At 36.3% G+C, this 12,991-nt stretch overlaps 1 protein-coding gene across 3 annotated transcripts; it reads left to right on the forward strand.

The window, feature by feature from the left end:
- Positions 1-6,221: 6,221 nt before the first annotated feature.
- LOC103326903 (uncharacterized) lies at positions 6,222-12,780 on the forward strand. 3 transcript variants are annotated; one of them, XM_089048453.1, is made up of 13 exons: positions 6,222-6,402; positions 6,599-6,694; positions 6,870-6,947; positions 8,262-8,342; positions 8,427-8,646; positions 8,734-8,792; positions 10,759-10,808; positions 10,905-11,001; positions 11,081-11,341; positions 11,454-11,546; positions 11,706-11,810; positions 12,128-12,244; positions 12,343-12,780. In XM_089048453.1, exons 1-13 carry the CDS (start codon positions 6,337-6,339, stop codon positions 12,412-12,414), a joined length of 1,395 nt encoding a protein of 464 aa, XP_088904579.1. In that variant the 5' UTR covers positions 6,222-6,336; the 3' UTR covers positions 12,415-12,780. The 3 variants fall into 3 exon arrangements, with proteins under 3 accessions (XP_088904579.1, XP_008227374.1, XP_008227373.1); XM_008229152.2 differs by having other exon boundaries at positions 10,905-10,992; XM_008229151.2 differs by having other exon boundaries at positions 6,246-6,402; positions 8,740-8,792.
- Positions 12,781-12,991: the final 211 nt, after the last annotated feature.

The raw sequence follows: 12,991 nt of genomic DNA on the forward strand, positions 1-12,991 counted from the left end.
GCCTGTTCGATTTCTGAACGAGTATAGCATGTGAATGTTATTGAGCATATCGCTAACATGGAACACTTGACTTGATCACAATGGACAATAACAATTGACGAGATACATAAGTGCAGCATAAAAAAAGAAAGAACTATGTGTGACTTGATCCTTGTTAAGGGTACGTAGGCAATCTAGAGTTACTAGGTGCAGCCGCGAGACCAAAGGATTGGAAAAGCTGTTTAGTTATATTATTTTGAAATTTATTAGTGTATTCATGTTGTTTCAGAAGTTTGGAATAGTTTCTATTGGCAGAACATTTATTTGAATCAATAAGGCATGAGGCCATTTAGTTATGATGTTGGATTGCTAGAAATTTTATGTTGATGCATGCTGAACAGTTGAGATATATGTATATATATTGTTTCTTGTACAGGTGAAAATATTTTGAGAAATGAGTAATTTACAGAGGAGACTCTACTGAATTTTCGGCAAAATTCAAACCTAAGGTTAATTTTGGTTTAGTTAGATGGGCAATTTGGTCATTTGTGCCCGGTACTCAACAGGTGTCGGACACGCACATGGTTCGGCTCAGATTCCAAAGTGGAATTTGGGTCGGGTCCTATCACAAGTTCTCTGCTAAGTTACCACAGTCTACTTATAAGGAGTATTTGCGTGATTTTCATAAAAACATATGGGATACTGACAATAAGGATGAGTTTGATGTAAAGTGGAATGTTGTGGTTACAAAATTTGGTTTGATTGACCATCCATGGCTAAGTTCAGTGTTTGATTTAAGGGAATCTTGGGTTCTAGCCTACGTACAACATGTTTTTGCCGTTGGAATGTCAAGTAGCCAAAGAGCGGAAGGTTCTCATGCTTTCTTCAAGCAATACATATCAAGAAGAAATTCATTTATGGGTTTCATAACACGATTTGAGAGGGCACTTTCCCATCAATGTCAAAAAGAGTTACTTGCTGACCACATCAATGCATTTGAAATGCCTCAATGTACTCTACCAATGCCAATGAACAAACAAATAGCTACCTTGTACACAAGGGCAATGTTCCAAAAGTTTGAGCAAGAACTAATACAAAATACAACATGTTTCCTATAGCTCAAAACAAAGGATGCTTCTAAAGTTGTCTTTAATATGAGCGAAAGGAAAAATTGGGAAACAAGAGTGGCAAAAGTCGTATATGATAAATATTCTGACCAAGCGTCGTGTAGTTGGAAAAGATTTGAATTTGTTGGAATTATTTGCAAGCGCATCCTAACATTGTTCAGAATGGACTAGATTGAATATATGCCCAATAAATATATTTTGAACAGGTGGAAGAAAACTGGGAAATTTGGATTGGTGTCAGATGCAAATGACAATGAAATTAAAGATTGTGCGGACCTTGGTCTTTTAATAAAGCTTAGTACAATGCCCCGACTTGTTTAATGTCTAAAGAAGGTTGTGAGTTACTGTCATATAATCTAAATAGTTTGCGGGTGAAGTTGAAGTTATTAAAAGATGGAGTAGGTTATAACGAAGTTGGAGGGTCTAGCTCTCAAACACAATATATGAAAGACCCTAAAAGAGTAAGGTGCAAAGAAAGCTCGAAACTAACGGGAGCAAAGGAAAAGGCAATGAAGCGAGTTACATTATGAGTGTGGGACGCACTGTTCATGATATAAGATGATGTCCAAGAAATTTGAACACACCGTAAGATGGTAAAACTAATTATAATAACACCTAAAATTTGAATAGTTAAATTTTTTATGTGCTTGTGTTTGGTGTTTATGCAGGACATCACCGTCGAACAATGATGAATAAACTCAAATAGATCTTAGTGACCCATTATTTGATGAATTTGATAGGATGCATGGACCTATTGAATGATTTATGTTTCTATTGTACAAAGTCCGGCTATTATGAAGGCTAATGATCAGGTGACGTTTTCTAGATCCTGTTTTATTTTTCTTGTTTATGTCCATTGATAAGCTCTTACTATGTCCACTGGTAATTGAAATGGAAATTTGGTTGGTTTACTTCTTGCATGAAATTTGGACACATATTAATTTTACTTGTCTTCTCCTATTTGGAAATTTTCATAGGCATTTGATAAAGTATCAAATTTTGAGTTATGTGAAGAAGCAATGACTTTTACCATGTAAAATGGATAGTTTATGTTGAATTATGTTTTAATAGAGATTCATTGATTATATCACAGCCTAATCAGCATTTCCGACATTTATTTGTTTCAGCGAACCGATTTTCCGAATGTTATGTTTTAGTTATTGACTCGCTATTAAGATCTGGCTTGACTAGTTATTAAGATCTGAGCTTGACTATGAAGAAATATTGGTCCACGATTTTGTAAACATTCGTAAGTGAAGGATACTTGAAATTGCACTATGTTGGAACAGAATGATTAGAAATCAGCATTTGCAAATAATAAACAAACTACAAGGTTCTAATTAGCGAGGCTGTGGGTAAGAATGATTACTTCTAAAGCGAATGTGAATTGTATACCTTTGTACAATTCTCCCTATTGGCGAAAGCTAATTGTGATTATTCCTTACAGGGCTTTCACAAACCATGAGCGACACCTAATAGTATATCATGCCTACCCAGCTAAATAGAATTCATTTTCAGAACCTAGTCAGTTTTGTGATTACAATGCATTTGGGTCATTCTCTATTACAATACTCTATGTCATGTTGTTGGGATATGGTTAACTTGTGTCAAATCCTAACATGACATCTTTAGGTTATATGATTCACTTGGATGTAATTGCAAACGTTCTTGTTTCAATCCTCATCCTATACTTTGGCCAAGATTCAACGAATCATATCTTTAGAGTATTCTCTCTTCTTATTAAGAGTAGAGATTCCTTGTTGTACATTCACATGCCTCTGTGCACATACTAAACACTTTTAAGTCACATCCTTTTGAGACTGTATAGTATTCTTAAAAAAATAAACAGCTCATACACAAGACAACTATGATGTCTCAAGTCTAAGGACTAATTTGCATTATCATAACTTGGAATTCTTTGTTTGACACTTGTGAGTAAGATTTCTATACAAGAATTCTTGAGTTGATCGTGTTCAATGAACTCCATCTCTATAGAGCACCTACACACCTGTCTTAGTGTCTCTACACTAATGACTTGAGACTAGTCATCCTCTCAATTAAGTAGACATACCAGTCTTTGCGGATTACCTTGTCCAATTAGAGATCCTATGACCAGGAATAGTTTAGGATTTGATATTACTACAATCGAAAGGTCTCATGAATCTAACTTCTTTAGATTGCTTTTCATTCATATCTTTATCTATGGACTTGTTACTTTATGTACATTATGTATCTTATAGCAACATTCATGCCCATTTGATTATATTGTATTATATCCTTTGAATATTCCATTTTTATTTTGGCTTCTAGGGCATATATCTAACATCAGCATTAGGGGAGCATGTTATCCAAAATAAAAATCTCAAATTGTACTATTTGCTCTTTGTCCAAGGGTTTGTCCCACTGAGTTTTACTTGGCTAGGTTTTAACAGCCAGTGTTGCATATGTCACAACTCAATAATATACTGCCTTCCTATCTCGCTCATTATATATTTTTTCTCCACATGAATTTTGCTAGTTATGTTTTAATGAGGAAAATTCATGTATAGTTAGCTCTTTCCGCTGGTAGGCTCAAGAGGCTTGTTGATTCTTGGACCGCTGAGAGTAGTGAATCAAGCTCCGTTCCCTTTTGAGTTAGCGAATTAGGCCCAAAGCATCCGAGGAAGAAGCAAGCCCCGTGAGTACTTTTTCTTTTTCCAGTGGCTACGTGTTTTGTGCTGATGTTGCTGGAAGCTAGATGAAAAGTTGGAGATGGTGCATTGATGTTGCACAAGCTTGGCATGAGAGTTTGCTTTTTGGTGAATCAAGATTCCACTAGGCTTGGCATGAGAGGCTTGTGCCGTGGGAGCTAAGAGAAAATGAGCATAAAGAAAGGATTAAGGCTTAAGATTTTTGGTGTTTTTAGCAGCTAGACAAAGAGCTTGTGATGTATGCGTTTTCTTAGCAAAAAGGTAATGACTATGGTTTCAACTTAGCTTGAGAGGATGGGTGTTTTAGAATTGTTATGGAGCTTTTTGGAGAGAGAGAGAGAGAGATATATATATATATATATATAAAGGATGAGTGTCTTAAGTAGATTTCCAACAACTTGACAAATGCTTGGTTGTGCTTTTACATGGTTGAAGATGACTTGATGATGTTGAAATGAGATTGTACGAGCTTGGCATGAGAGCTTGGAGTGTGGGAGCTAAAGGCCTGCAAGTTTAGCAAATAAGAATGCATGTGCTTGGTTTGGTGTGGATAGGATTGAGTTTGGGTGTTGAGAACTTGTTGTTTGTGGCCATGGCTATATAGATTTAAGAGTTTCAAGAGAAGGATGATGGAAGGAAAAGCTTGAGGCTTGAAGGCTATGATGTTTATAACTTAGAAGGGTATGAGGAGGAAGGAAAAGTTTAGAGTTTTGCTTGGTGAAGCTTTATAGGGAAGATGGAGGATTTCAAGGCTAAGAAAGTAGAAGAAATGGTTGTGATAGCTGAAGAATGGCTGAGATGTCTATTGGAATGCTTACAGTAGCCGAAGGGAGGAAGGAAGGTGGTCTGATGGTTTCTAGGGTGCTTGAGCAACCAAGAGGAGTTGGTCGATGGTTGTTGGGATGCTTGCAGCAGCCAAATGATGGAGGTTGATGGCTAAGGAATGACTGTGATGGTTGCTGGGATGCTTGCAGCAGCTGAAGGAATATGAGTTCTCATGGTTGCTGAAAGGCTTTCAGCAACCAAAAGGAGTTGGTTTTGCTTGGGCAATGCCTCCCAACTTATAGAAGGTGAAAGCTCTTTTTAGTTTACAATGGGTAAAATGAAGTGTTGGAGCTAATCTATTTTCAACAAGTAAAAGATAGCATTAAGACATTCTTTTTTCAAGCAGGTAAAGCTAAGCATTGGAAAATGACTATTTCCTATTGGTAAAAGAAAGTGTTGAAAAATATATTATTTGCTCACACACATTGGATAACTCTAAGTAATGGACTTGGACTTTGGTGCTCCCAAGTAGATAGCCCAAAGTCTCCATTATCAAAGAGCTTCCATGGGCCTTGTGGACCTTCGTAACTTTCCACACCATAATCCTTTGTAGAAGCCCCGTGAACCACATGATTGGGTTCATGTGAGCTTGGTAGGTGATTGACATATAAAAAAATGCATTATTGGCTTGGCATGACATGCACACTATTTTTATATTTATTTAATGAATTAATTTATAAAATACAACTTGGATTAATGCATGACCAACATTATATGGTATATTGGGCTTTAAATGTCTTTGAGTTTCTTGTGACTTTTTGGGCCTCAACATTTATTAATATGGCTATCCATTTAGAGATTGGTATGCATTATCCGAGTATCTACTTAGAGTTATATTACCTATAAAGTACAATTATTTTCTCAGCTACCTTTCTTTTCTTATTTTTATAACAATAAAAAAAAAATTGTTTTTTGATTGAAATAGTAACGGAATTTTGTTAGACCATTAAATTTTTTTTTTCTAACAAATTTTTTTTTCGTGAAAGTTAAGACCAAGGTTTGTCATGACCTAAAATCTCTAAGGAGAAACATGTATTTATTATAACCTAAAATATACTATATAACTATCAAAATCCACAACTTTTGTATTTCTCTCATAAATAATGACTGCTTGAATACACATCGATTTTTGGAAAGTTGTTGAAAGTTAGGACTAAAAACACCCAAAGTTTTATTTAATTTTATAGAATCCATTAAAACCCATTATTGTTCGTTTGGATAAACAATTGAAAATTACATAGAATTCTAAAATGACGGAATTTAGAATTTCATCATTTCAATTTCTAGCAATTGAAGATTTTATAGTGTTTGGATAAGTAGGTAGAATTTTGTAAATGACGGAGTTTTGTAAATAACACCATGGAAATTTTGAAATGACACATATTTTGGTGGAAATTAAACTCGGGAATTTGATGTCCCAATTTTCATGAATTTTTCCACGCGTTATTTAATAAATTCCATTCTTAAATTGCCAATTGTCAATTTCTACTCTTAACTAAATTCTGAATTATTTTTCCTTATTTAACGGAGGGTTAAACTTTTAATTGTGATGTGGTAAGTGGTTAAAAACAGCAGTAGTCTTGTAAGTGACACCGTAAAACAGAATAATTACGAGCAGTAAAGCTACGCTCTCCTCCCCAATTTATCAGCTTCAGAGACAGATACGCAAGAGAACCTTAAACCCCCCCCTTCTCTCTCTCTCTCTCTCTGCTCCGATGGATTTCCAAGTGGTCGTCTTAGCTGGTGGCACCTCAAAGAACCTTGTCCCTCTCGTCTCCAAGGTCCTCAAATTTTTTTCCACTTGATTTCCCGGAAAGATACTATCTCAGTTCGATTTATTTATGTCCCTTTCTCGCCAATTTTCCCACCAGCCAAACACTCGGTTCCTATTTCTACAATCATTACTGTTTCCTCTTCTTCTTTTTCTTTTTATTTTACTGTTTATTTTTGATGATTTCTACTCTTTTATAATGACAGGAGGTTCCAAAAGCTCTGCTTCCTGTGGGGAATCGTCCGGTTATCTCGTACGTTCTGGAGCTCTTAGAACTCAGCAACCTTAAGGATCTCATTGTTGTACGATTTCTTCTTCTTTCTCTCTCTAACCGTTTCATTGCTCTGCTTATGCTCTCTGTTTAATTGCTCATGGCGGTTTTCATGGGTTAAGATTGTGTGATGTCAAGTTTTCGTCTTTCCAGCAGCAACCAAACAGCGCTTCTTATTGATTTTGCGTTGTGTATATTCATTCTAGGTGGTTGAAGGGCAGGATGCGGCTGTACGCGTTGGCAGTTGGATTTCAGGGGCTTATGTTGATCGTTTACATGTTGAGGTACTTACCAAACGTTGCTTTCTTTTGTTTTTATTTTAACTAATATTATTTTTGAAATTTATGTTACTTTAGTTTGTTTCTTTTTAAATGCTATGTTGTAGTAGTAGTAGTTGTTGTAGTTTTTTTTTTTTTTGTTTAGGATTAATGGATCAAATACAATTTGTACATAAGAGAACACTTGATGTCTAACAATTAGAAAAGATAGTCTTGTAGTCCTTGTGTAAGTTTTTGGAAATGTGTCAAAAACTGAATGATCTTTTGGCACCTATGTTGTGATGGCTCTTTTTGGGTAGTTTTTGGGGAGAGAAATGGAGTGGTATTTATTTAATGATGCTTGGGTTAAGGAAGTGGATCACTTGTGGGAGAGGGTCTGTGTTGGGCATCCTTATGAGCATCAATATCTACAGAGCTCAAGGACTTTTTTTTATTTTTATATTTCTTCTGATTGGATGCAATTTTTTTTATGTGGCTGTTCTTTGGCGGATGTAATTATTCTTAGCTGTTGATTAGTAGACTTTTTATGTCAGTGGACACCTTGTCCTCTGCTATCTACTCTTTCATTTTTTTTTTCTTTCTATAAAGTGAAAAAATGCTTCTTATCAATAACACATCAAAAAACCAAAAAAAGGAATCTTGGGTCTCATACAGTGATCCGATTGATGAAAAGGAAAGGATTAATCAAATACTATTGATTATGACTCAGAGTAATTATTTATCCATGTGATTTTGCGTATCTCTACTTACTGGAACAGGGATTTACTTGTGGAAGAATGGTTCTGCACAATCTCAATCTCTCTGTCTCTTGATTGTTCGGCTTTAATTTTAACCCTGTCAATGCTTGATCTGTATGCCATCATGCTGTCCTTTTCTGCGCTGAGTAATCTAGGGCTCCAAATGACTAAAATTCTGATTGAAGGTCTAAGTTTGCGAGGCTGTATCTGTGCTGATTATTCTGGTTATTGAATTTGAAATTTGATTTTTGGTTAGTTTTGTTACTGTTTGGAGTGTTTCTGTTTGGAAAAAAGGGCAATTGTATAAGTAATTGAATTTGTTATTTGGCATGGTAGCCTTTGCATGTAAATTGGCAATTCCCTGTGTTTTCAAAATTATTTCTATGGCTTCATTTTCTGTGAAGTTGGATGCACATCCCTTGCATTATTGCATTTTGTTTGCCCGTGCATGTAAACTGAGTTCGTCAGTATATAAAGTCTTTAGTCACGATGATACTAAGCAGTCCTTTTCAATAACTCCACTTAGAGGTCCTTTACCTAAGTTCTCACCTAGAGAAGCATTGCATAATTCTGTATACTGCAGGTTGCAGCAGTCCCTGAGGATGTTGGAACAGCTGGTGCACTGCGGGCCATTGCACACCACCTGACTGCAAAAGACATTTTGGTTAGCATCTAGATATCCTTTTTAGTATTTTGACTTCTTAAAAGTTTTTTCTTACATAGTATTCGACTGTTTGTGTGCCTGCAGGTTGTGAGTGGTGATATTGTCTCTGATGTTCCTCTTGGTGCAGTAGCTGCTGCTCATAGACGTCATGATGCAGTAGTAACTGCAATGCTTTGCTCTGCTCCTGTAAGTGGACCTTCAGAATCAGGATCTTCTGTTGGAAAAGATAAAGCCAAAAAACCTGGACGCTACAATATCATTGGGCTGGATCCCACAAAGCAGTTTTTAGTGTACATAGCAACGGGTTAGATCATTTACTTATCCTACTTATCCTTTTCTTTAGCATGCAGCCTTACATGTTCCTCATCTAGCTTCTTTTGGTTCTTACTAGGAGCAGAACTTGAAAAAGATATTCGAATTCAGAAGAGCATACTCCGTGCAGTTGGCCAGGTAATGGGTTTCCCTTTGTGGATTGTCTTGTTTATTTCGGTAGACTAGAAAACAATTACTTGGCTGGTGAAGTTTCAATGGGCATATGCTTAATGCTCCCACATAACTTTGTAAAACTATTCTCTCATCTTAGACATCATCATATAAAAAATTTACAAATTTATAAATAAACCCAATCCTAGACATGTATTTATAAAAAAACCCAAACACTATTTAAATATAGAAACACACCCAAAACCAACCCCAAAATCAACTATTGTATATTTTTGGGTGTGTTTATAAATGGGTTTTGAGTGTGTGTAATGATGGGTTTTGGGTGTGTTTATAAAGTGTTTTGGGTGTTGGGTTTTTTTATAATTTCAGCCCCCATTTTGGGTGTTTTAGTGAAACTCCCTAAAAAATTATGAGTTACTGATTTACTTCATGCTGATCATTATTACTACATTGAAACTTCTGTTACAGATTTGATTAATTTCTTTTCAGGATGGCATTCCAGCTTTCTAACTATAGGGGTGTTACAATTTGTCCCCCAAATCTTTTCTTCTTTCAGTTTACCCTTTTGATTATGCTTGTCTATTAATCTGGGGTCTCCACCCAATGAAAATCTCTGTTTAAAAAAAAAAATGATGGGTTGCCGTCCAGTTCCATCCAAGATTCTGTTAAATAAGATCATGTTCCGTGGATATGAACCCTTTATTAAGGGAAGTTTGGTCATTCTTTTCCAATTTTATTTATTTCCCTTTTCATATCTCTTCTCTCTCTTTTTCCTTCACTGCGCACTTTCTGTGCCATTTACTCTCCTACATTTGTTCTCTCTCTCTCTCTCTCTCTCTCTCTCTCTCTTCCCTTTTTCTGCTTGTTCTTGCTTGGGTTAATGGGATTTAGGGATTAGCATTTCGCTGGGTTTGGGACACTTTGGGTATTGGACTGCTGGGATGACTTTTATGGGTGGTTGGGGGGTTGGGGTGTTTTATTTGGCTGTGGGTGCTGGGTAAGTGTCCAATGATTTGGTTTGGCTGTTGATTTGGGGCTGGGTTTTGTTTGATTTTGATGTTCTTCAAGGAGATTACAATGTTGAGCAATTTGATGAGCTTGTTTACTGGACTTAAAATTTATTTTCCTGATTTTGTTTGGTTATGGCTTGGTTTCTTTGGTTCTTTTAATTTGCACAAATTTGTACAAATTTTGTAATGGTTTGGCTAGCTTAGTGGATTCTCTGTGGTATTGGGTTTGGTTAGCAAGTTGTGTGGAAAATATGAATTTTTTGTTTAAGCCCAGATTCTGCCTCTTATCTAGCACATGCTCAATAAAATGTCCCAACAAGAGCAATAGCCATGGAAATCATGAAATATTTAGGTATTGTGGAGTTGGTTATGAAGCTTGTGAAATGTACTCTGAGTTGGGTATTCGAATTCAATGACCAGCTTGAGTTGGGTACTCCGATGGTTGGGTATTCAAAGTGAGTGGTTGATATGTCAGTTGTGTTTCTTTTATGTGTTAGTTTCAGCTGGGTCCAACTGAATTGAATTCAGTTTTTTCTATGACTCTTGGAGCTTTTTGGTTGATCAAGTTACACTAAAGGGTTGCTTATTTGGGAATGGGGTGGGGAAAGAAGAGTGGACATGGAAAGAAGGGGGACAGAAGAGAGAAGAGGCAGGGGAAGTGAGAAAAATACCCTTGGAAAAGGGGTCACATGGCGCATTTAACAGAAAAGTGAATGGAACTGGACAGAGACCCTACAGTGCATAATTTATAGGGCCAACATTTTTAAGGGGGTAAATGATAACACCTCAGTTCAGGGGGCATTGCTGTAATTTCCGTACTTTATTTTTTGTTGCTATGTATATTTCTTTGAAGCAATGGAAATTTTTATGAAGTTAAGAATTGTCAATTCAAATGTCATTTAACCTTGATATAAGGTTAAATAGGTTTCTGCATAGTCTTACACTTTTTCTTTTCTGTGTAGATGGAAATTCGATCTGATCTCATGGATGCTCATTTATATGCATTCAAGAGGTTATAACTCCTTTCTTTTGCTTATAAATAATGATTGTTTCATGCACAAATTGTTCTTTTTACATGCTTACAATATATACTGACATTCCCTCCTAGGTCTGTTCTGCATGAAGTTTTGGATCAAAAGGATACATTTCAGAGTTTAAAGCAGGATGTATTGCCTTATCTTGTTCGCTGCCAGCTGGTTAGTCCAGTGAGTTTCCTTATTAGAGTCCTTTAGGATACTGGCCCTTCTAAATCATCTGACTAGTTCATATTTCTTTGTATTAAAGAGTTCAGAAGTGTTGTTAAATGGTGCACCACAAACAGAAGAAAACGGAAATGAGAAGGCCAGTTCTCAGAACAACCAATTAATGCTATCTCAAATCCTGGCTAATTCATCCACTCCAAGTTTCCATGAGCTCTATGCCCTAGGTCCTAATGGCTCTACTCCTGTTCGAAGAACCCATAAATGCTGTGTTTATATCGCTGGAAAGAGCAAATACTGTGTGCGTTTAAATTCCATTCAAGCATTCAGTGACATTAATCGAGATGTGAGTTTAAGAGCTTTAAGTTGGGCATTTCCTATGATAATCATCTGTTCTACATTTTCATTCTGTGCAACCTTTTGGCATGTCCACATGCTGAATTCTGAATTCCTGCCAGGTCATAGGAGACGCTAGCCATTTGTCAGGGTATTCCTTCTCTCCACAAAATAACATCATTCATCCATCAGCAGAACTTGGATCAAAAACAACTGTAAGTCAAAGTATTTACATTTCCAAAAAGTGGATTGCCAAATTAGCATTAGATATTGTTGACCTTTCTGACAATTTTGGGAAAGTTTAGGTCACTGCCCTGGGTGACTTCATTTTAAGGTTATTATGGTACTCATCAGCTGGTGGGACTTTGTTTTAGGTTGGACCACATTGCATGCTTGGGGAAGGTTCACAAATGGGTGACAAATGTAGTGTTAAGCGATCTGTTATTGGCCGTCACTGCCGGATAGGTTCTAATGTGAAAGTAAGATGATTTGTTTATCTTTTAAGGTTGGAATTAAAAAATAATAAAAAAGGGTACTGATTTTCCCACTCCCTTTTTATCTACTTACACCATTTTTTTAAAATTGTATGTTCTCACACCTCTTTTGTTCACTTACACTCCCTTTTATCTTATAGTAAAAAGTATTAAAAAATAAAAGGGAGTGGGAAAATCACCACCCATAAAAAATTGTATCTAGCTTTTTTATATTTTCTCTGTTGTCTTTCTGATTAACTACAATGACAGAGGTATCTGGAGCTCAGATAAATTTATCAAATTTTAATGTTTAACATCTGCAGGTTGTGAATTCAGTTGTTATGAATCATGTTACCATTGGCGATGGCTGTTCGATCCAAAATTCAATTATTTGCAGCAATGTACAGCTCCAAGATCGCGTTGTACTAAAAGATTGCCAAGTAAGCATACCTTTTTTGGGATCTCTCTCCTTGCCTCTCTTCCCCTCATGTCTCATGCAGCGGCTGGTATCTCATTATTATGTTTGTTTGCCTTCCAGGTTGGTGCAGGTTTTGTGGTTACTGCTGGAAGTGAGTGCAAAGGGGAGGCATTGGCTAAGAAAGAGAAATGAGGAAAAGGGAGTCCGTGGCCATGAAATGATAGTGGGAAAGTTTTAGTTTCTGTCTTGTGCTCCAATAGATTTTGTTGACTGGTGGCAATGAGCACAGAGTGCAATGGGAAAGATAATCTCCGAGTGTAGCTTTTAGTCCCCATCTGCCTTTTGATTTTATTGGTTCTCTCGTATCTAATCAAAGCATTTCCAATTTATATTTTCAATTGAGAGAATAGGTAGACGATTAGCATCAGTTTTGTCAAATAGTTTCTCGTATCTAAGTTATTATCTCAATGAGTTGTCGGGTAGAAAGCCCTCTTGTATTCGCAATGATTGTTTTTTGTATTTGTAATACGAAAATATACTATGGACTCTTCTGGTCTACACAGTGGGGGTTTCGCTGGTTGATATGTTTATTTCGTTTTGCTGCCTGGTGTAAAAATAAAAAGGGTTAATCACAATTTTGGTCATTGGGGTTTGGCTTGAAATTAATTTTAGTCATCGTGATTTCAATTTTTCCGATTTCGTCACTGTATTTGCAGTTGATAACAAATTAAGTTCAAGCTTTCAATTTTGTATTTGCAGTTGATAACAA

Source organism: Prunus mume, linkage group LG3, assembly GCF_029339155.1.
Source record: "Prunus mume cultivar Tortuosa linkage group LG3, ASM2933915v1, whole genome shotgun sequence".
Taxonomy (NCBI): Eukaryota; Viridiplantae; Streptophyta; class Magnoliopsida; order Rosales; family Rosaceae; genus Prunus; species Prunus mume.